This window comes from Magnolia sinica, chromosome 14 (assembly GCF_029962835.1).
Source record: "Magnolia sinica isolate HGM2019 chromosome 14, MsV1, whole genome shotgun sequence".
Classification (NCBI taxonomy): domain Eukaryota; kingdom Viridiplantae; phylum Streptophyta; class Magnoliopsida; order Magnoliales; family Magnoliaceae; genus Magnolia; species Magnolia sinica.
The window spans coordinates 65671254-65696507 of NC_080586.1; the positions used below are offsets into that span (position 1 = coordinate 65671254).

Here is a 25254-nt window from a genome sequence, read left to right on the forward strand (position 1 = left end):
TGAAAATGAACCATTTGAAATGTGTTTTCGATGTGTCAGTTAAAAATTTTCTTGGATTCATGGTGCATTAAAAGGATAGACCTGAATAAAGTCTAGGCTATCATAAAAGCTCAACCTCTAAAGAATAAGAAAGAGTTGCAAAAGTTTTTGTGTCAAGTCAATTATCTTCGCCAATTTATTTCAAACTCAGTAGGAAAAACTTTTTTTTAAAAAATATATATCTATTAATTAAGTTAAAAGCAGGAGAAACATTTGTATGGAAAGAATGTCATCAATAGACTTTCGACGAAATAAGGGAGTATTTGATAAAGCCATCAGTCATGATCCTGCCTTGAAAAGAAAAGTCTCTATAGCTTTACATATCTATAGCCGAAGAACCTATTTGAGTTTTGTTGGGTCAAGATAATTATGGCTGAAAGGAGCAGGCAATTTATTATCTAAGTAGATGATTGAATGATGCGAAACTCGATACTCTCCAATAGAGAAGTTATATTTGTCATTATATTTTGCAGCTATAAAATTACGATATTATTTCATGTTTAATACTATGCATGTAATTGCAGCTACTGATGTTATTAAATATATGTTAACCCGGCCTGTTCTTAGAGACCATATTGAAAAATGGGTCTTAGCTTTGTTAGAATTTAATTTTAGTTATGTTCCTCAAAAGGCTATCAAGGGATAAGTTATAGATGATTTTTTAGTTGACCATCCAGTTAAAAATATGATAATGTCATAAGGGATGGTCAAGATATACCATGTGGATATACCTTCATGGACGCTCTCGTTTGACAGTTCAATAACTGACCGGTTGGCGGGGGCATGGATTATTGTTACTTCTCCTACCGGGTAAAGGCAAGAATATACATTTTAATTAGAATTTGATTGTACCAATGACCAAGCTTAGTACGAGGCTTTCATTATTGGTTTGGATATATCGAGGGATTCAAAAATTAGGAAGATCTCAGTGTTCAAAGATTTCCGACTAGTGGTTAACCAAGTCAACATGGGATATAAATGCGAAAGTGAACGGCTAATCTCTTATTTGATTGTGGTCAATCTCTTTCCTTCTCTCCCTTCTCTCCCTCCTTCCCCCCCTCTCTATCTCCTCTTCTTTCTTTCTTTCTTCCCTCCTCTCTCCTCTCCTTTATTGTTGTACCCAATGCCTCCTCTCCCTGTGTCCTTGAAAAGGGAAGCGAGAGGCGGTGGGGCACGGGGCCTCCACATGCTGGCACATGTGTGTGGGACACACTAGGCTCCCAACACGTGTTAGCACATGTGTCCAACAAAGATTATCCTGTTGTTTGGACTTTGTTACATCATGGAGCTTTGAAGACCGTCTATTTTTTTCTAGCTCCTAACATGATATGGAAACAGAAATACATGAGAGGATAGAAGACAGAACTTACATGATACTTGGATGTTTGAGACATACCAAAAGCACTGTTGTTGCTATATATATATATATATATATATATATATATATATATATATATATATATATATATATATATATATATATATATATATATATATTTCAGTTAGCTTGTTAGTACACCTCCACTGTCAATTCACACTTCACTATTAACCACCCCCACAAGGAAATCAATACCAAGACCTCAGTGTTGAAATGGGGTATCTTCACTCAGTCTGCCACTTAAGCAATGGATCAGGGTGTTCTGTTGTTGCTATAAGAGACGCCAGAAGCATTAGGAAGATACATATGCTGGCCACATCCAATACCAGTCCAAGATCTCCTCAGCAAGCTGAGGAGCATGTATCTTAAGTTCAACTATCCAAAGGAGTAAGGTTCTTTACTACAATATCTAAACGAGGTTTGTTAGGACCACACATGTATATCCCAACTTTCTTGCATGGCATGTACATCATCCTTCCATTTTACAAGGCTTAGGCCTGACCATGTAGATGCTGTGGCCCAGAAATCAGTTTGATCCACTGATCAGGTGGGTCACAATGTACAAAACAAAAGGATGGCTGGAAAAAACTTGGTTGAATTTTCTAACTATTGTTTGTTTCATACATGGTGAGCCCATTTGACAAGTGTACTTGCTTGATTTTGAGGGGTTGTTTGGATGCCTGTAAGTTCTGTAAGTGGAAAGTGACTTACAGGTAGTGTTTGGAGAGGAAATTCACCTATAAGTCAGTTACAACCTGTTAAAACTACCAGGAAACTTCATGGGTTGGGGTGAGTAGTCACTTCCCTGTAATCAAATTACAGCTGAAAGTTACAACTTAAAAATTCACTGGCATCCAAACGACCCCAATGTGAGAGAATCTATAGAGTCAAATCCATTTGATGGATGGATTGGTTCTCACACACGTGGGCCATGTTGGTACATGTGGAGGCTTGTAAAAGGGTTGAGAAATATGAGTGTATGGAATTAGCAATGCTCTTAGTTTAATTTTCTTAGATGCATCTTATATGTGCTTACACCTATCTATTTTTCTGCCACTAGAAGAGACTCGAGCCACCCCTGCATTAATTATCACCGATGAGGAGTTTTCAACACGAGACCTTCTGCTTCGATACTAATTTGATGCAGGACAACTAGCCACTTGCTCTAAAAGCTCGAACTAATAGAGTGTAGCGAATCAATCCCTTGATCTCATAGCTCAGGCCCCACATCTCATGGGTTAAGTCCTTGGTTGAATCCCCCTCGTGGGCCCACATCACACGGGTTTCACCTCACACGAGCCACTCGCCTCAAATGGGTGGGGCCCACCTCACACGGGCCGCCACCCTGAGTGCGTCCCTACATCCCATAGGCCACCCCGCTCAAGCCCGGTGTGAAAATGCCCTTGCATTACTCTTAGTGACACTCTTGAATACTTTCAAGAAGCTGGTGTTTTGATTAAGTATTATATTACTTCCATATTATCTTAAGTTGCTTTCTTTCCATGGACATCATCATCACCACCATTGTAACTATGGCCCACCCATATCGGTTTGGGTTTACAAATCTTATTTGACCAATCATGTTAATATTTACTAATGTTACTACTTATTTCAATCTATTTGAAGGAACCTTATCAAGGCTTTGGAAATGGAAAACGCTTGCCGTACATTGCATAGTTATCTACTGGGGTCGAATGACTTAACATGCATGAAATTCGCATATCATACCTTTTAGCCTTGATTCCACACTCATGAGGTGGGCCACCCCCATAAAATTATACCTAAAAACCTCTAAATTCACATGGTATGGCCCGCTTGCCTTTTGGAAACTATGATTTTTGGCTCTTGATGTCAGGTTGGGCTTGGCACTTTTTTTTTTATGAGTGTTCGGGTTGGTTGGTTCTTCAATGCATCAAATTGTTATGCAAGCATTCTTCCATTCCTTCTTTTTTTTTTGGTGTTGTTTTCTCTCTTGCGTCTGAGTGGATTGGTGCATAAAATGTGGTGTTTGAACTTGGAAATTGGTTGACTCATTCGCTCGCGACTGGACCATGAGTGCTACATGGTTTGCACTTGGCGAAGCATGCACGCCACGCCGGCCATGAGTGACAACTGGTACCAAAGATATGGTTATAAAGGGGTTGAAATGCTTGTTGATTGAGAGAGAATGATACTGAGGGTGATCAACAACAAGCAAGCACGTTGGGCAGGGAGTTGATGCTATCAGGCCAAGAGGGAGAAGTTCAGGGATGTGGCAGCAGCCCTACAGACGCCCAACTTACACGGTTGGAAATTGCCATGGCTAATGGGAAAGATTTCTGCGGCAGTAGAAGGGCAGCAGCATAGAGGGTGGAGATTCAGTTTCAAAAAACAAAGAGGTGGGACACCCACCATACAAAAAACGTCCAGATTGGGTGTTGGGACCATTGTTTACGTCTGCTATCCAAATTGTGCATCCGGTGCCCCACCATAATGATGGGACAAAAAATAGGCTAATCCAATCATCAAGTGGGCCCCACCATATGAAAATTTATGGCTTATGGTGTTTTCTTTTCTTATTTTGTGGGGTCCATTGTACTGTCTGTATGTCATCCAAATCATGTAGCAGGTGCGTCTGGCCATAATGGTGGGATGCCCCTCCCATTCTGTGGTATGATCTCAGGTATATTAATTGAAGTGCACAACTATCAAAGATCCTTTCGATTATTCCTCAGGAGTATGCGGTTCTTTGCCTGGACCTTGCATTGTGTACTTCTCTCCTTTGGAGTGGTGGAGATTGTTGGTGTAGGTGCAGGAGAGCTCTCATTTCTAGTCTCGAAGGTGCTCCCACCAACAGTCTCCCCTCAGATCATTGCCTCTTATAAGTTGGCCTCATTCATCCCCTATGCCATGCATCCCTAACCACCTATATCTAGAGAGCTAACTTTGCTCGTCTCATTTTCTTCTCTTCTCCCTAAGCCTGAGGTGTAGGCTCATCCATAGCTCAGGGTATGGGTATTTCTTTTCTCCTTCCTGGCCCGAGGTATGAGCTTCTTTTTTTCTTTTATCCCTTGGCCCAAGGCGTGGGCCTCATTGTATATTTTTTTGTGTTCCGTTCCCTTTTGGAAGGAATAAGAGTCCTTTACCCTGCCTTCAAAAGAAAAAAAGAAAAAGACCCACTCTAGCAGTCAAGTTGCCCCAGTCACTTGTGTTAGATGAAACTAAGCACCCAATCATTGGCATGTCAGGTAGTCAAAATTGAGCACAAAAAGAATATAGCTCCAACCCCCCAAGCCTATTTTCAAGCATCTATTCAATAGGCCCCACTATGGATTGATCATGACTCACGGGTACATAGAAGCAATCTAGCCAATTTTATTTATTTATTTATTTTTTAAAAGACAATCAATGTTGATACATGACACAGGCAACTGAGAAAGAGAGTTGTTAGAACTGTTGCTAACTAATTGCAATTAGATAAGGTACAGCCCCTGCTGGGTCAATCAATGATGCGTGACTCTACAAACCCTCATCCATATATGTAGTATCGATTCAGTAGCTTTCGATAAATTTATTAAGTTTACATTTGATAATAATGACCGTGAGTTTGAGGATTTTTCAAATCTTTCTGCCATTTACAGAGGCATTATTGCCAAAGTGATTGAAGAAGAAACGGATCGCTTTCTTCTTTCTGATCACAAGCCCAAGGTATCATCTCCTCAGATATGGAGCGAGCTTTTCTCACACCAAAAGCAATCAGAATTTGAATGGTTGACTGGCCAGGTAGCTTCTTTAATCTACACAACCCCGTCAACGGTTGAGGTGTACTGCTGAAAATGAAAATGGAGTCACCCCTGCTTGACTTCGGAGAACGCTGATGGATGGAACTCTTGCCTCAGTTTTCGTACAGCCATCTCTATCCTTGCTTGGTCCTGGCAAGCAATTTTGAACCGATGAAACACATCATACAGTAACTTCTACTTCAGACTACACCCTGATCCATAGCTCAAGTGGTAGACTGAGAGAAAGAAACCTCGTTTCAACACTGAGGTCTTGGTATTGATTCCCTAGTGGGGGTGGCTAACAGTGAAGTGTGAACTGACAGTGTTGTGTACTAACAAGCTAACAAAAAAAAAACTTCTACTTCAGACTGGGCACATTTGGATGCAGTATTAAATTCAAATGCAATTTTTAGTGACATTAAGGGCGTGTTTGGATAGTGGAAAAGGAAAAGAAAATGGATGACTTTTACCATGATGGGATGTTTCACAATGTTTGGATAGCAAAGAAATATTGGATTCCAAAAAGTAATCATTATTACCCAAACACTAGTCAAATTCCAACACAAGATACGACATTAACCCATGTGAGAGCTTTATCAAATTGCCAATTCCCATCCAAACAAGCCACCTAAAATGGAATCCGGAGGAATCCATGAGCCATGTAAATCTTGGGAAATCATCATTAGGTAATCATTACAGTTTTGATTTATTTTCTTTTCCTTTCTCTTCCCACTATCCAAACAGGCCCTAACTGGAAATGACCAAATTTTAATTTCTGTTATTGACATTCCTATTAATGCTCTGGCTTCAAATTGCAATTCTGTTACTTTCAAGTTGGACTGGCAAGAGGACTGTACCTGCAAATTGAGGGCTACTTCCTCATAGTGAATACTAGGAAACAACATTATTTGTTTATCGAAGGCATTAATTTCACAATCTAGTTTCACAATATGAACGAAGGAAGACATCATAGAATTTGGTCATTTCCAATTTATGGGTCAAAACTACCGTGATACAATTTGATAGCGCATCCAAACGCACCCTCAGTTTTGCAATTAGACAGTAAGAAAAACAATTTGGAGGTGTCTGGGTAATAGAGAGTTCAATATGAAATGGAATCTCAAAGTAAGAGAATAAGTAGATAGCCATGCAATAGGTTTCTCTATAGCCTCATCTCAATACTCCCAGATGTAAAACAATTAAAAATTAAAACGAACATACCTTGCCCACCAAAGTGACAATGAGAGGCCCAAGTCTGGATTCACGGAAGCACCCTACGTGTTGAAAAGAAACCTCAAACAATATGTTCTGCAGAGTATGTATCTTCATACTATAATGTATTATGGATTCTTACCGATGTAAAGATCTGGAAATTCAAGGTTCAATTTCGAAAGAGTTGGAGCAGTTTTCAGCTACATGACACGGAACAAGCATAAGATCGAGAGAAACAGGAGCATAAAAATGATGAGATGTATATTGAATTCCAATTAAAAAAAAAAAAAAAAACATTCAGTGCTAGTTTACTGAATCAAATGGAGAAGAATAAACTAAAAACCAGATAATACAATCTCTATCACTTAGAAAATCTGATAATGATGAATTTTAGTATGAAAACGAGCAGGTGAAGTGGGGAAAAGATCCCTAAAAAGGTTAAATCATAGAAAGGCATACATGCTAACAGATCTGCTTCACAATTAGCCACTCAATGGAGTGAGAAAAACAAACATCAATATCATTACTATAACTAATATTTCCTCTAGAACATCTGCAAGCCTCCTAGGAATGATTAGCCCAGCAGATTACATTATAGGAATCCCATTCGAGTACAAGAGGGCCGCTAAGGAGGACCCTGAAAATAAGAATGCTAGAGATGAGCACATGTGCTTCTGCTTCGTTGGCTTCCATGAGTAAGTTTTAAGGCAAACTCCCTCTGATCCTGAAATAGACCCACAAACCCAGCCAGCCCGTGGTTGCCTAAGGTAAAAGATGTACCAATCCAGTTACCATTTTCTTAATGTATGAATCGATTTTGGACTCCCTACAAAAGGTAAAAGATGTTCATTGACCCTCATACAGCATCCTGTGGTGTTCGTGTTGAGTTTTACCTTTACCCAGTGTTCGAAATATCGGTAATGCGTACATATCACACCCTTGGGATACAAATACGTATCAGTTATTGCACGGAATATATCATTTGTATCGGGTAATTTATCACACTTTTTTAGAAACATGGGAAAACATTGGGAAAATGGTTGAATTGTTCAATGAAACTTCAAGGATTGTTAAAAAGGAGCTTAGCATACACTTTTAAATCATAACATCTCAAAAAAGAAGTGCACATAATATCTTTCCTTTGTATAGTGTCCTAAGCTAAGCGTTGTTTGACTGAACTAATGCAACTATATTCAAATTGAATGCATAACATTTAGAGTGTACGTGATGATCATTTCATCAAACACTCCTAAATAATTCGAAATCAGTCTCAATTGACAGTTGGTTGAAGAAAATTTTGAAAACAAATATTTTAATAGTTTTTTACTAATTTTTAATTAAAAAATAATTTTTATTTTTCTAAAATTGACGAGAACTTGACAAATCAGTAGATCAGCCCTCACACATGCTTGATTTCATGTGTTTGGAATACAACATTGTAAGCAATTTAAGATAAATTGAAAATTTTCAAAATTCCCCCAATTTTTTCCAAAGCGAACCACCTAAACTCAAAATTTGAAATTAAAGTATATGTGATGATCATTTCATCAAATACTCCTAAATACTTTGAAATTAGTCTCAATTGACAGCTGGTTGCAAAAAAAAAAACGAAAGAAAAAGATGGAGAACGTGAAGAATCAATGGATATCGAAATCAAAGCTCCAACTCCATGATTTTTCATGCAAAACATGATGATTTGTAACCATTTGACATTGATCTAACAGAATTTCAACAAAACAAATGGATTGAAAATTGAAAATGCTCACTGGATCGAACATGTGGGATATATCGGTACTACCTATGCGTTTCGTATCACATAGGCGGGATACAAGATATATCGTGGGATATATCAGCTGATATTGTCGATATTTAAAACATTGCCTTTACTTGCACTGTCATAGCTGACAGTGTAACCAATGTGGTCACAGGGTGACTCATGATTAGTGCAACACAACCAGATTTGATGGGTTGCAGCCCAGCCACACGGCATACGCGCATCAAGATAGAAATTTATCATGAATGTCAATGAAACAAGTATGGACACAGCAAGGGAGTTCTATTTCAAGCTATGACTTTCAAACTCAGTGACTTGGACTGACTCATCCTGTCTTGAGTTGAGTTGTACCGGAAGAGTCAAGAAGCAACTTGGCCAAGTCACCCCCTATTTCCAATTCTAACAAATTGAGCCCGGGGTTCAATGATCTAGACCATTGGTTTGTTGATTCCACGGTTTGAATATCTGTTATGTTATGGCCATATCGGCCATTATGTAACAATAACAGTGGCCTCTGTTATCGGGGGTGAGCCAGTCCATTAAGAAGTGCACATTTATGTCAGAGAGCGTTATTTTCTTAAGGTTCATAGTTTCAGCTAAGGCCATGAGAGCGGACCCCGAGAAGGTCAAGGCCATAGTAGAGTGGCCTGAACCGCGGAACATTCACGAGGTGCGAAGGTTTCATGGCTTAACAACCTTCTATAGGTGGTTCATTAGAGGATTTAGTTTCATCATGGCTCCCATTACCGATTGCATAAAGAAAGGAGAGTTCGCATGGACTAAAGTTGCCTCTAGAACGTTTAAGGAAATAAAGGGCAAGATGAGCCAAGCTCTTGTCAAGCACCTTCCGGACTTTTCTAAAGTCTTTGAAGTAGCGTATGATGCTTTTGTTATAAGTATAGGTTAAGTGCTTAGTCAAGAAGGGAACTCCGTTGCTTACTTCAGTGAAGAGTTGAATGAAGCAAAGCAACGGTACTCTACCTATGACAAAGAGTCCTACGCAGTAGTCCAATCATTGAGACATTAGCATTATTATTTGCTACCGCAAGAATTTGTCTTGTTTTCTAATAATGAGACTTTACGTTATCTTAGCTCCCAGAAGAAGCTAAACTCAAGGCATGATAAGTTGGTTGAGTTTCTTCAAGAATACTCGTTTGTGTTAAAACATAAGGTCGGGATCGAAAACAAACCTGTAGACGCCCTTAGTCATAGAGTGACGCTTTTAAAGTCCATGAGCGTAGAAGTTACTGGGTTTGAGCTACTTAGAGATGAATATCATGCTTGTCCAGATTTTGGAAACACTAACTCAACAAAATAAATATATAAAACAGTGAAATCTATCAAGACCCTTTTTACCGGAGCTTGCATTGCAAAAATAATGATGCATATAATCATAAAGTGACCAAATTAATGAGCAGAGCATACAATCTTAGCGGGTTGAAATATTAAGCTTTGACACATACATCAGGAAGTTGTGTACTCAGATGCTTCGATACAAAAGGTTGCTTCAAAACCAGGAGCCCACTATTGCTGCTTAACTCTAGCAAACAGTTCCACTGTTTGTCCAATTCAGTAACATTTGTTGCAGAAAGAATGATCACATTTTCACATTTGATCTGTAAGACATACCCATGCAAGTTTAATAATAATGTCCATACAAAGATCACCAACAGCAGGGGAAAAAAAAACACAGCCAACCAGCTTCTCGACACTTTAGCTTCCATATGAAATGGTTGGAAAAAAAGGCCAGGATCATTGTCATTGGTATAGCATACTGTGCATGTCACTCAGAAATGAAGTTCAAGATCAGCAATGACAGAATAATTTTCATTCCAGACTCTTACATCAAGTTCATAATCCATAGCTTTTACTGTTGAGCAGGCACTAGAATAGTATTAATGTGCATTTCATTCAGATAGAAATAAAGTTCAAGATCAGCAATTCCAGAATAATTTCTTTTCCAGTCTTGTATAACTTCATAGACTTTCCCTTTGATTGTTGAGCAAATTGCCATTGTTTCCAAAAAACAAGTGGTCATGTCTCTATAGAATTAGGTGGAGCCGAAGAAGAAAACTGGATGTGTGAGGCTAGCAGTCTCTAACATTTGGCAATGATCCAAAACATGCACACTCATACATACAGATTCTAGTTCTGCAGCATGTGGAGACCTATTCCAAGACAGTATTGTTTCGTTAGACATGCACACTCATACGTACAGATTCAAGTTCTGCATGCATATGGAGATACATTCCAAGACTGATTCAAATTCTGAATGCAACTTCAGTAGAAATGGTTATGGAGGCGAGCTTCAGTTAAAATGATGGCCAGGGCATTTCATAAAGTGATTTTGTTTCGTTAGCTTGGTTCTATTAGTCAAAGGAATTGAAAGATCAATGAGGATGTTTCCAATAGAATTAAAGCCAGGTGGATGAAGCGGACATGTGCCTTTGGAGTGTTGTGTGATCAGCACAACTGTATGAAACTCAAGGGAAATTTTTAGAAGATAGCTATTCGACCGGCTATGTGTTATGGGGTGGTACTGGGCAATTAGAAAAAGCAATATGAACAGAAGATAAAGAGTTGTAAAGATAAGAATGCTGAGATGGATGTGCCAGAAGGCTGGGAAGGATCAAATTAACAATGAGCAGCCTAAGAGTATTCTGAATAAGAGAAAATGGAAGAGCAAATCGAGATAGTTCAATCATGTGCTAAAAGAAAGACTAGAGATGACTCTAGAAGGGAAACCTTGATTGGGGTTGGAGTGCCTAAAAAGAGGATGAGAGGAAGACATTAAAGGATTTTTTATTGAGGTAGTGAGAGGAGATATGAAGTTTTTTTTTCTTCTTCTTTTTTAAATTTGCGAGGATACGGCGCTACATAGGAAATGACTGGTGAATCCTGATTTGGAAAGATGACACAAAATAGTTGGGAGAAAAGACAAACCCCTGCTCACTTACCACTACAACTGAGAAATGTTGTAGTCTGTCAGTAGAGGTGTACACGAGTTGATCCGAGCCGAGCTTTGCCCAGCTCGGCTTGACTTGGCCAGCTCGAGTCCTCGGCTCAGCTCGGTCATCAAGCTTGGATTGGCAACTCGGCTCGGTCAGCAACTTGATCCGGTTCGAGCCGAGTTCGAGTGGACTAGAGCCAACAATGGTTGGGTGGGGTCTGAGTTGTTTGACCGTCCGATTGGGCCATAGCCACCAGGCCATTGGTCGGGTGGGGTCCGCTAATCGAACGGACACTACTCGACTCGCCACACCTCAGCCGGAGGGCGGAGGCAATGTGACTGATGAGATGAGGAGAGGAGAAGAGGAGACTCACTTTTCAATTGCCGATCATCCGGACAGACACTCAAAAATGGAGAGAGAGGAGAGGAAGGAGAGTAGTCGCCGGTTAGGCGCTGGAGAACGGTGAGAAATAGCGGAGAGGAGAGTGCTACTGGTCTTCGGTCACCGTTCAAGTTCGAGCTCAAGACTGAGTTGGGGTTAGGGATTTTAGGGTTGGGCGAACGGTAGAGACGAGATTGGGCGTTGGGGTTAGGGTTTAAAAAAAAAAATATCCTATTTTGGGCCTCCGGGTCATATTATATATACTTACTCAAAAATTGATCCGAGTCGATCCGAGTTGAACCAAGTCGAGTTTGAGCTCAAGACTGAGTCGAGTCGAGTCGAGCTAGGTCCAGCTCGGACTTGACTCGAAAAGTTTCAATCTCAATAAAAATGGCTTGACTCGGCTCAAACACAGTTTCGATCCAAGTCGAGTCGAGCTTTTCTGAGTCGATTCGAGCGAGCTAACGAGCTAACTCGACTCGTGTACACCTCTATCTGTCAGTACCAGGATGTCCCCTACTCACCGTAACGCACTTTCTGCAACATCCACGTTGAATTTTAATGGCACATTGCTTCTAGGTAAAATGCCCCGACCACCCTTGCGCACCATCCATCACAACCATTTTACAAAATGTGCCATGTCAATTCCAAGGACATCTTAGCTCGAGCAAGCTTTGAAACATGAAATCTCAAGATTTGCTTGGCAGTATTTTGACGATTGGATGCCCACCATGGTTTTAAATAGTGGTTTCAGAGTGCATATTGCCTGGAATTCAAATATTGTGTCCACTTAATCACCATCACCGTCGACATCTAAGCCTTATCCCAATTAAATGGGATTGGTGATATGAATCTTGTTCCACCATTCTACTCTATCAAGGGTCAGACCTAACGACCTAGCATGAGTTTGGAATATCATATCGTTCGGATTCATGACGAAAGTTATGGTATAAGTTTGATGTCGGCTGCCAACCTGACGCAACCCTCCATCCCAGCTGCAGACCAGCAATGAGAGCAAAAACCTCCCACAGGCTCAACATAATAGACATAGGTTGATTACAATCAAGCGCTATCTAATAGTCTATTACATGGATTGGTTACAATCAACGAGTTATTGTTTCCATTTCATGGTTTTTATAATGTTAATAGACATTAAAAAAAATGGGAATTTGCAGTTACTGACAGTTTCAACTATATTTAGTTTTGTACTTGGTTTAGTTGAGGGATTTTAGAAATCTTTTGGCATGGGAACTGCAAATCTTAAGATGTTTCTTACTTGGTCAAGGATTAGAGTCTAAATGTTTGTTTTAGGTCCAACCTTGGGAGATTTTGATTATTCAAATAAAATTCAATTTGGTTGTCTCCTTGTGAAGGCTTGGTTATTGAGAGGGTTCTCCTTTACTAATTGGTACAGAAAAGATTTGATGAGACCAAATTGAGATATAATAGCTGCATGAGATATTTGAGACCATGATGAACATGGAGGCACTGCTGACCTGCAAGAATCAATGGCAACTTCATAACAATAACAATAGAAATAAAAGGAAAAGGAAAAAAAAAAAATAGTTTCGGCAATTTTGGGCACTACGGTGATCATCTGCTGATTGAAAACCTATGGTTTCATGTGAAATTACTGTCTTTAACTGTACTCCACATCTAGAGTTTGGAGAAGACTTAGAAGACCATGGAGAGGATGTTGTATGGCTGTTCTCATCAGCTACTCCCATGACAAAATTCAGTTGATTCACCATCTTCGATGAAGAAGATGTTGTCAAAGAAATAGTTAAGACCAACAATGAGAAAGTCAATGATGAGTTTTAGTATGTTATTTTAGTAGTTTAAATGACACACACCAATTGTTCAAGAAGATAGCCAAATGAGTATTAGTGATCAAAATAGTGGTTTAATGGATGATGTCTTTTGGAAAGATGAAATCTAAATGGATTTTCCACCGGTAGCGGTCTTTGACCCTTACAAAAGAAAATATGAAGATGCAATGCTTGAAGCATGCCTAGTATAAGAGGATCTTCTAGAAGGATATTGGAGGATTGAGAAAGAGGACTGATGGTGAGAACAGAGACAGCATTAACAATTACTAGAGAAGAGGATAAGCAGGAGTACCATGATTTGAAATAAGGGTGATATCTCCCAACCAGGGAGACTGGTCCAGATGGAAAATAGGGATCATAGGAAAGAAAGTCCTAATGAATATCTGCATAAATATGTGCTGGAAGGAAGCCAAAAAGAGACTGCTTTTTATAAGTTTTCGTCCGTTTTTTTTTTTTTTTGAATGGCGAGTTTTGATGTCATTGTGATTGAAGGGTTAGAATTCTGAGCTGAGATGTCCTATTTTCATGTAGAAGTCCTCCAATATCTACAGGGCAATATCTCAATTCGATGAAAGTTGAGTACAAAAAATAACTTCATCATGATTTATGATATAAATTTAGGGATTTAACTTTCATGACATGATTAAGGAAACATCTCTTCAAAAAATTAGGGAAATAGTCATCATTTTGCTATTTTCATAATTTTAGTAGGTTTTTTTCTTTCTTTTTTGTTTTTTTGTTTTTTTACACACGCACTCACGCCCCACACACCCACGCACTCACACCAAAGTGGTTTTTCACCACAATGGGTACTTGAACCCATGACCTCGTGTTGAAACTCTTGTGAGTGTCTACCACTGAGGTATGAGTAAGGACCCATAATTTTAGTAGGTTAAGAATCGGGTTGATTTAATATCATTTCCTATTTTCTAATTGATTCATTTGGCTAGTTTGGTTTCAATTGTATTGCTTTCCTACTTGGGTTAGGTCAATGGATTAGGTAGTATTTAGCAATGGAAGTTCTATCCATGAGTTCTTTCTTGTTTGGCTAGGATTAGAGTCTTGCAAAGCCTGCAAGTGATATTTCAATTCATCACCATCATAGCTTGTCCCAGCCCTTTGGGGTGCAGTCGGCCATGATCACCACTGCCATTATAGTACCACCAGCCCTGTCCCATCTATTTAATGAGCACTGTGGAGAATAATATGTTATACACATCAGTTTTTTCTTATGTGAGATTTTGATTATCTAAACAAAATTCAGTTTTTTGGTCTTGCAAAAGTATAGAATTGAATGCCCCAAATGGCTTGTCCAGTCTACAGAACAGGGAAGAGAACAATTGAGAATCCCAAAGGGGTAAGACTTGTATAATATATGGTTTTTGCAATACTAGAAGCATGTCATCATTAAACAAAACAAACTTCATGGATAGAAGTACAATAAAATACAACTCATATTTACATGCTTGGAAATCAAGAATTTTGAAAAAATGAGTAGTGTTGTTCCTTAGGACCCAGAACATATGATTGCAAAAGAATAGAAAACACCAAAAAATTCCAATGCAATGATTTCTTTATTATTTTTTCTTTCCTAAAAAATAAAATAAAATCCTATCTAATCAAGACTAACATTGATGTGCCCATGTTTGGCCTAAATACATAACATGTAGAAGACATCAAAGTATAAAGGTGAAAAGCAAAAATCACCTAACAGTACCAACAAATTCCAGTTTGCATACTAGAACTCATCCTGATAAAAGCTGAAAGGCATAATTGCAGCAATCGCATGACATATCAGTTGAAATTTGCACACAACAGCAAACAAGCTCAAATTATTTCCAAGCTTTATATAGTAGAGGAGAGAGAGCATATAATAGCTACCAAACGTACCAAAGGCACTGGTAGCATTTCATGGTGCAGCAATTCAGTCATTCCCTCAGGTAATTGAGCCATCTGAAATGGAAGGAAAAAGGAAAGCTTATGATCAAACAACTTCCAACATCAATGAACCCCACCAATGAAGCTAGAGGTATGCTAGCATGCGGCACACACTGCATGGAAGTCCCATGCAGTTCCCTCACATGGCAGACATAGCGATCAGGACTTGATCTGGTGGATACCTTGTGGATGTGCTATAGGCTGAGAACTGCAGTGATTGAACAACTCTGTCCTTCAAGTTGTTGTGGGTTTTAATGGTTCAATGTGGACCACTTCTCCAATGGTTCATTTTGCAGGTTGGTTATCGGATGGTTGAGACTCCACTCAGCTTGATGTTTGGGAGATGGCCTATCCAGGTGCTGGACCACCAGAACAACAATTCTGATCACCACGTACTTGCCACAGGGACCATTACGAGGCCAATGCATATAAGTTTGATGCGGAGCTTGCAGCATACCAGTATTCTTCTTAGAGTTATGATGCAGATCATATCATACATTATTTCAGAATAAAAAATATTTAACAAGACCAACAACAGTAATATCACAAGGAAAACTTAATAAGGACTCAATAGTCCAAATAACAGAGGTGAATATATGTTGCATGAATACACTAGCCATCAATAAATAATGATTTGTTGCATGAAATCTTGAGTAATATGACATGTTTCCTAAACACCAATCATCTTATATGCAAGAATGAGTGTGCCACATGCACAGAGTTGCATTAATCACTGGGATGTCCTGTTTAAAACATCTTGAGAAACTCCATGTGACTCCACCGAGTTGTAATTGTTTGGAACAAGTCACAGCATGTGGCTTGTTTGCAATGAGTATAACAAACAAAAGGAGTATTCAAACAGAAGATACCAATGATCTGTAGAAGGACATGACAGGGAGTTGTATGCTAGAGTGAAAATGGGCAGGTATGGTTTCTGGGACACTCTTTTGGTGCATTCTGAGGACACTCGTGATGCAATCTTTGAAATAATTCTAGCACACTTTGGGATGTTCATGCGACAATTATAAACTATTTTTAATCCTTTTGGTACTATGTGAACATAATTTTGTCATCATCATGGTCGCCACCGTCATTGTCATCACCAAAGTTGCACTTGGTTGGACTTGAACATTTGCCATGACCTATCAAATATTTTGTGTTCCAAGTATATGTCATATTCCATAGCACTTCACTTCACAATCGATGTTAGTCTTAATTTTGTCATCATCATGGTCGCCACCGTCATTGTCATCATCAAAGTTGCACTTGGTTGGACTTGAACATTTGCCATGACCTATCAAATATTTTATGTGTTCTAAGTATATTTCATATTCCATATCATATTCCATAGCACTTCACTTCATAATCGATGTTAGTCTAAATAAAGAGCAACTTTTTTACAGTGTGTGTGTGTGTGTGTGTGTGTGTGTGTGTGTGTGTGTGTGATTTTTGGAGTTAAATGAGTAGGAATAGAGATGAACGAACTACAGCATATGAGTTTTCCATTCATTACCTTGTAAACAACATGACCTTAATAGTGACCAACATAGATGTGGAATGGAAAATTTTGTGAGAAACTCTATAAAATGTGAAATAATTTGTTGAAAAATCCAAATCACAAATGCGCTAAAGTGAAGTGATGTTGTTGAGTCAAATCACATATGTGCTTAGTTATATTGTTTGCAAGTGTAAAGAATTATTAAAACCATCTCAGTAATCGTAGTGAATATTATTTCCATTTCTAAAAGTTGATATTCCCCATTCCTCCTCAAAGGCCTAAAGTGCATTTCCAAATTCCAGCATCTGCCTTTCCATAGCACAATCATTTCTTTTGTCATGGCTTCAACTAATCTTTGATCCTTTAGAGCAACATGAAATGTATCAGGTTCAATGACTTTGTTTAACTCAGGCAGTTGTATTTTTATTTCTCATGTTCAGTAGTTTTTCTGCTCAGCACTTTGTATCTCTTTTTCTATAATAGATATTCCATCATTTGACCCCTACCCCCCCCGGCAAAAAAAAAAAACTTTATCCATCAACTGAAGTTGATTTCTTGTCATTCATAGATAGTACATGATCCCTTCCATTAGAGTAATGCTATAAGTGATACATCTATGGAAAACCCATCTAAAGATAAATTCTTTGTAGTCCTCTAATAAGTGTGATGATGAAATGTGGCTAACTATTTTCGAAGAAGAGAGAATAGGAGCACTAGGCTCACCATCATTTGAATACCACATGACAAAGTTTGCATCGGAGAATTAAGTGGGTGATATGAATTCATATATTGTTGACAAGGTCCAAGGTGTGACTATTGAAGAATCATCATCATCATCATAGACTTGTCCCAACTATTTGGTGTCAAGCTCCATGCGATTACACAGCAGTTGTTTAGCGATTACACAGCAGAAGTTAAACAACTGACCTGCCTTACATTAACCCCCTATCCAGGATAGGGACCAGCTAGTGCATCGCTACGACACCTAGATATTTTTAAACACAACTTGTAGCCGTATTTAAACAACTGATGGTTTTAGTGGAGAAGAGGGATTTTGGACCAGAGCCCCAAAGGTGTGAAAACTGTGATTTTCTTTGTTTTCTATTAACAGATTAGCAGTGTAATAAGTTGAAATCCATGTCTATTCATGAGTTTAATGCATTGAAATGGATTTCAACCAAGAAATTTTGATTTCCAGGGTGAGAAATGGAAGAAATTGGGGAAATACGAATTTCTTCAATTTTTAACCCATTACTTGTTTTGCAAGGTCATGTAAAAACTGCTTTATAGATTTTTAGGATTTTGAATAGAATCCACTGCCATTAATTATAGGCTTCTAAGTAAATCAATCATCGTACATTACTACAAAAGCAAATCCAGACAGAACAATGCATCCTGCGTGGAACTGATCAGCATCAGTTTACATATTTCAATAACAACACTTTAGGATTAAAGACATGCCCATCCATAGGGAGATTAGCTCATTGTAGAAGTTCCTCAATTTTAATACTTTATGCAGCTGTTGCGCAGGAAAAGATGTCTCGATTATATTATCTTTCATGAGGGTCCAACAGTAATGAAGGTAATTATGTTAAGAAAGATAAGGTGAAAATCCCATACTGTCAGCTATTCTTTCTGATTCGCATTTCAGGAGTGAGAATCAACTAATTACATAACATGGGTTCGTATCTACTGGTGACACATCAAGTTACCTCATTTCGATCCCCAGTGCACTGGTCCCCTATAAGATGCCTGAGATGCTCTTCAAACTCTTCATCAGGAGCCTGAAATTTAAAAGAACTGAATATATAAAATAATGAAAGAACTACACATTAAAAGCAAATTCATTATGCAAGAGAATAATGCAATAAGTATCATTAGTAAATGAAAGTAACTATGCAGAAGATTGGGTAGTTCAAGGTTTCTTGATCAAAGGACAATAAATAAAGATGCATAAATGAGATTTGTGCATGACCCAAAAGTGCTAACATGTTAAAATTTGATTCAAACATGTAAACATCCCATGATGTATCGGCTATATGCAGCATGTTGAGCATGTGGAAAGGTACACCTAGAAGAGGAACGCACCAGGCGAACACCAAAGGCTTTTGCAACACCTGCTACTGAAACATCTGAATGCATAGGACCAACTCCACCAAATATAAACACCTGTTAAGATAAGCTCAAGGTTGGTACACAGTACAGACAAGAAACAGAATTTAAGGAGAGAACCATGTCCTGTCCCCCAACCTTCACAACAATCACAGAGAGCTATCTACAAGGAACAATTTGCAAAATCATACCATATCATTAGTAGACTTCTGATGTTCAACTGCTTCAGCTATGGAATCCGTCTGCACATGAAAAGAAGCCATAAACAAAACATCTTGAAGAGCTAAAGATTTACCTAAAATTCTTCATTGCGAAAGCAACTGATTGGAAACGGGGGGAAAAAAACAATCAACACATAATTTTGCAAATGACTGCACCATCTATCATTCAAAAAGCTCAAGTTTAGATGCTTGAATAGTACAGGTACGGCATGCCATAGTTTTAGTGCATATTCGAAATACAAATTAAAAACTTTCCTTTATAGAAGCAAAGGATCAACTACTATCAAATGACATTTTATAAGATATTACAAGCCAAACATGCAACACCAGGATGCCATATAGATTAATCCAGAACTTCAATCTAGTCCATGGAAAAATTAACTTCCTCAAAAAATGGCCTTATCCTCTATTATTACCTCAAGCATCACCTCAGTCTTCAGACTTGTGTTTGCATTTGGTTGGAACTAGTTCAAATGCCCATTCATGCATCAGGCATGCCATAGTTTTAATGCATATTTGAAATACAAACTAAAAACCTTCCTTTATAGAAGCAAAGGATCAACTACTATCAAATGATGTCTTACAAGATATTACAAGCCAAAGTTGCAACACCAGGATGCCATATAGATTAATCCAGAACTTCAATCTAGTCCATGGAAAAATTAACTTCCTCAAAAAATGGCCTTAACCTCTATTATTACTTGCTCATGAAATAAATTTCGTTAAAGGTCCGTTTGGATTGGGGGCATTTGGATGACCTAGATATTTCAATTACCAAGTATTGCAATACCCCAGTACTGTAATTTCTGGGAATTATCATCTCTGTGCTTGTATAATATTTTGGAGTAGGTGATTATGATTCTCAGAACTTGAATACCTATGTTTGGTTCAAAAAGAAGTTGGAAATCACAGATGGTATTGATTGTTCTAAAAAATAATCACTTCAATGATCTAGGCCATCCATCATGAGGTCCAACACCTAGTTGCCCATTTACTAAAATAACACTTTTTTTAAATGATCCTCAAGGGCTAGGGAAATGGACGGTCAATATTGATCATACTGCAAATGGTCTGATCATTGATCTAAACAATCCATCATGTGTATCCCACCCTTGACTTCCCATTACTATATACATCACTTTTTTCAGATGGACAACTCGTATTGATTATAATACAAATGGCCAGATAATTGATCTAGACCATCCATCATGTGGGAACCACCCTTGAGTGGTCATCTCATCCCTCACAAAATATCACTTTTGCCGGATGCTCCTAACCATCAGTTCAATGCCTAAGAAATGGATGATCAGGCCCATCCAGACTACCCATCAAGTGGGTCCTACTATTGATTCTTCATCCTAAAAAACCTACTTTGGTTGGATGATCCTAGTCTTGCAATTAATGCCTATAGATATGGACGGTCCATATTGATCATACTACAAATAGTCTAATAATGGATCTAGACTATCCATCATGTGGGTCCCACTCTTGGTTGCCCATCCCTATCAACAATCCCTTTGGTCAGATTAATCTTAATCGCCCAAACAAATGGACAGTTGACGGTGATCATGCTACAAACGGTCTGATCATTGATCTAGACCATTCATCATTTGGGTTCCACCTTTGATTGCCAATCCCTCTCAAAATCACTTTGGTGAAGTGATTCAGCTAATCTAATCAGGATATGAACAGTCTACATTGACCATACTATAAACGCTGCCATCTTTGATTAGACCCTCCATTATGTGGGTCCCACCTTTGATTGATCATCCCTCATAGAAAATCACTATGATCAAATGATCGTAAACAACATGCATTACCCACCTCGATTCCCCATCCCTCCTAACAGTGGGTAATTGCTAGTGGAATCCGAAATTCCTTTTTTTAAAAAAAAAAAATCTTCAAACATTGTGATTCCCCATTTTTGGGTATCGAGATGTCCAAAAACAAAATCCCACTTCAAGTGGAGTTGGGATTCCCCATAATCCGAATGCCCCCAATCCAAACGGCCCCTCAAGTATTTTGTTACCAGGACAATATTAATTTCACCTGAAAATTCACTTCGAATGTTAAGCAGACACCCAAAACCATACCTAAAATCCAACATTAACGAGTAGTCCAGTGATTGTCTGTTGATATCCTTCAGCTAGTATCTAAATAGCATAAGAAATCCGCATTACATCAAAGAGGGATATTTCTGCAACACAAGTACTTTCTAGTTTCAAGGCTCAAAGCAGAAAAGGAATTAGCATCCAGTAAACAGGTTGCATTACATTCAGTGCAGTCTTCAACATGAAAACAGGTACTCAAAAGAGGAGCAAAAGGCCTAGTTTTCAAAACATTTAAATTTACTAATACAACATGAATCAGAAGAAACAATAATGAGAATGGAAAAAACAACTAGAAAACCTGTTGTGTGAATAACATTATAGACTATTAAGCAAGCACATGATACCAATCTTGCACAATATTCTTCAGTGGTTCAATCACAAGTCACGTAAATTTCTTACATTGTTCCGAACCACTGAGATATGTGTGACAGCCCAACCTATAGAATGAAGCTTCCTTGACAATGCTGGTCCAAGCTGGTCCTCAACTGTGCCAAACCTAAGTTACGGTAAGAAAACATATATTACAAAGAAAAATTAACACATAGACAGAAAAACTCTAGTTCATTACCTAAAACAAATTGCAACCAGGTTATGGTGATACAGGAACAAATGAATGAAATCATGAAATGCTAATTATACATAAACAGGTCTGCGATCCATTGATTTTGGACATTTCCATAAATATACAAGTTCTCTTAAGAAATACAAAAATAAGCAGCAGTTTGCATTTGAAAACAATAGGTATAGGGATCCCTTTTAGTTTCTGACATTCTCTAGGGGCCCACAATACCACATTTACTCTCTTGTTGGCTAATGGAAAGAAGCCCCACTCTCACAATTAATTTCCTTTCCCAGTCGAATGGGTTGTTGAGTGAAATTGTAATGTAAGGTTCGTGAGCCAATTAGTTGGGATAAGACGTAGATGATGGATTGAATGGAAATCAATCACTTTTACTAGGCACCTTTCTGCAAACACCAAGTGAAAAAGACAATGTAGCACTGTGGACCTCATCTCATAAAAGGATGTCAAAAACCAAAAAGGATCCACACAGTGTGGTCAAAATCATTATTGTATCACATATTGTAATAGGGGTTGAATCGTATCAAATTGCAAATCATATTGTAAATCGTAAGATTTTTTTTCTGATTTCCTAAAGAAAATTTAAAAACATCTGAAAAAATAAAAATAAATCAGGAAATTTGACTCATCGATAATCGATTTTCCATCAATATATGCCATGAAAAGTAATCGCATATCATGATATTACCAACTGAGAACATGCATACAGTATACATATCATGTGTAAAATGGTAAAAGGGGTACAAAAAAGGAAGAAAATGGGAAAAAAGAGAGAAGAAAAAAATGAATAAGCATAGGGGAGGGCCTTTTTCATGTTTTATAAGTTAAAGGATAGAAAGAAAGAAGAAGAAAATGAATAAAAATAATTTTTTTATAGTAATTTTGGGCTAATTTATGCAATTCTACGATTACGTATGATTTGATACAAAAATCATTGGATTCGATATGATTCGTATGATAATTGTACAATTATTTAAGATTTGTGATTTGAGTGCACAATTTGAATCGTACACCTATACAAAATGATATGAATCGTAAACCTATAGAAAATGATATTAATCATTCTGATTATGTATGATTCGATACAAAAATCATTGGATTCGATATGATTAGTACGATAATTGTTCAATTATTTAAGATTTGCAATTTGAGTGCACAATTTGAATCGTACACCTATACAAAATTATATAAATCGTACACCTATACAAAATGATATTAATCATTCATATCGTGAATCGTATGATTTGGACAACACTCGATCTGCATTTCTCTGAGCTCTGTTTGCAAACATGTTAAGGCATACACATAAGTATATACATATATAACCGCTAGCAGTTTAACTTCCACATGGAAAAAACATGAGAATCCTCGCACACTAGACACAGCCCCACTGATGCGTGCATGCATCCAACCTGCTAACATCGCTTCCTCCCTCCACCTAACGTGCTGAGGACCCGATCTTGGCCATCCATGCTTCTTTATTAGTTTGAAAATCAGTCGACAACAGTTAACAGTGGCTAGAAGTTGAGATGCATGTACTTCTATAGGGCCCCTCTTAATCAAGGCAGACATGAACCAATCCTAAAGACCCAGGTGTTTCGGGTATTGATGAGGGTGATTGAATGCCCCTAGATCAGGCATCTCATTCCATGAGTGCTCAGTGATGTTGGTCAGCAGGTGTTGTCATTGAGGGCCTGCGTTAAATTGGATGGAGGCTGCTCTATAGGTAAGGATGAGCAAGGTCAGAGTCCAATCCAATGTATTAGAGGTGCAACAAAATTAAGGACGTGTAAGTTGGGGTTGTTAACCAAACAAGATCTTGCATAATTGGACATGAGATCAAGTGATAAAACAACAAGCAGGCTTTCAAAGCCCTGGTTGACATTTGAGAACCGAGTGGGGTGCATTTGGCATTAATGTGGAATATTACTAAACGATGGTCAAATTTGAGGACAGAAAGCAACAAAAACTTTCGCAGTACAACACAGGGTGTGTAGTAGGAACTTCAAAGGGAAGCAGGAGTTAAACAGCCATAAATCTTATGTTGATTATGAAAGGAATTGAAAGGCGACAGATGCAAGGAGACAATACAAAGGAACAGAATGTCATGGAAGTCATGAAAGAATGAAGATTCTTTCATGGAATGTTAGGGGGATGAGATGTCTAATGAAGAGGGATTTGATCAAGGAATCGTGTCTTTCTCAGAAGGTCAAGTCAGAGGATCTACTGCTACTAAGTTGAGTACATAAGGTTACTATTATTGAGTCCCATTGTTCAAAGTATCCCCGATATTATGATAATATCCCCAATATTATCCATATTTCCAGCTCAGCGATACTGATAACACTGCCAGTATTAGAAATTCCAGGTATCAGCGATATATCACATAAGTATTGTCGATGTTGCTTGTATCACCAATGTATCAACGTCGCCAATGTATTGCCAATATTTTCGACCATGTAAATTCCATGTGTCACTTGTATCGCCAGTGTATCACTGATACTTTGATATTATCATGATCTAGCCTTCAAAGAATTCCGATGATGTTTGCCAAACACACAACTTTCACAATTTCGATTGTCATAATCATATAAAGGCAAACCAGAAACCGAAGTCAAAATTTCAATCTGGGTTGATCTTCATGGTTGCCAATGCATCAATATTGCCAAAAATCTATTTATTTTAAAATATATATATGGATGGATGGATGGGTGGGATGGTTGGATGGTTGGATGGATAGATGTGATCGATGGATGTTCAGATGGATAAATGGGATGGATGGATGTTTGGATGATTGGATGGGATGGATGAATAGTTGGATGGATGGTTGGATGGATAAATGAAATGGACATTTGGATGATTGGATGGGATGGATGGTTGGACAAGATGGATGGATTGATGATTGGATAATTGGATCATCAAGCATGTGCATTGTGTTTATATGCTTATTTATGCATGGATGTATCATGCATTATGCATGTTTGTTTGCTTGTTAATTCGTTTAGCTATTTAAGTGATTGTTGTGTTACTATTGGACTGATTTCTTATAACAACATATACTTTTAGGTCCCATTAAATGGAAACTTATTATGTATGCATTCTTTTTGCAAATTTTTATTCCTGAATATGTAAATCTGTGTATTTTAGCATCTCCTAAAATTTTACTGAAAAATTCCATCATTTTCCCCATGTTTCCCCGATATTTCCCTGCATTTCCGAAAATCGGTGATATTATTGGAGATATCAATATTGTTTCCGTATCCTTGGCCCGAAACATGTAGTGATACCAATACTTCGAACACTGATTGGGTCAACCTAATAACATTTTTTTCCCTTTTTTCTTTTTTCTTTTTAGAAAAGATTCAACTCAAGAAATCTCCCAGGCAATACTTTTGTCCTAATTATCCATTATCTGAGAAAAAACAAAGAGAATTCATAAACGGTGAGAAACAACGGGGAGCAAAGTAAA

The 25254-nt window shown here is 38.1% G+C and overlaps 1 protein-coding gene across 5 annotated transcripts in view; it reads right to left on the bottom strand.

Moving 5' to 3' along the window:
• Positions 1 to 4840: 4840 nt before the first annotated feature.
• Positions 4841 to 25254, bottom strand: part of LOC131226016 (uncharacterized) — a 34439-nt gene continuing 14025 nt past the window's right edge. Inside the window, exons 9-17 of one of the 5 annotated variants that reach the window (XM_058221665.1) lie at positions 21605 to 21701; positions 19065 to 19115; positions 18850 to 18930; positions 18474 to 18545; positions 15216 to 15278; positions 9628 to 9780; positions 6533 to 6590; positions 6400 to 6452; positions 4841 to 5328 (exon numbers count right to left, since the gene is read on the bottom strand). In XM_058221665.1, the coding sequence (XP_058077648.1) occupies positions 5245 to 5328; positions 6400 to 6452; positions 6533 to 6590; positions 9628 to 9780; positions 15216 to 15278; positions 18474 to 18545; positions 18850 to 18930; positions 19065 to 19115; positions 21605 to 21701 (712 nt within the window). In that variant the 3' untranslated portion in view covers positions 4841 to 5244. Of the gene's footprint in view, positions 5329 to 6399; positions 6453 to 6532; positions 6591 to 9627; positions 9781 to 15215; positions 15731 to 18473; positions 18546 to 18849; positions 18931 to 19064; positions 19116 to 21604; positions 21702 to 25254 lie in introns of those variants that run through there. The other 4 variants (XM_058221666.1, XM_058221667.1, XM_058221669.1 and 1 more) reach the window with 4 other exon arrangements.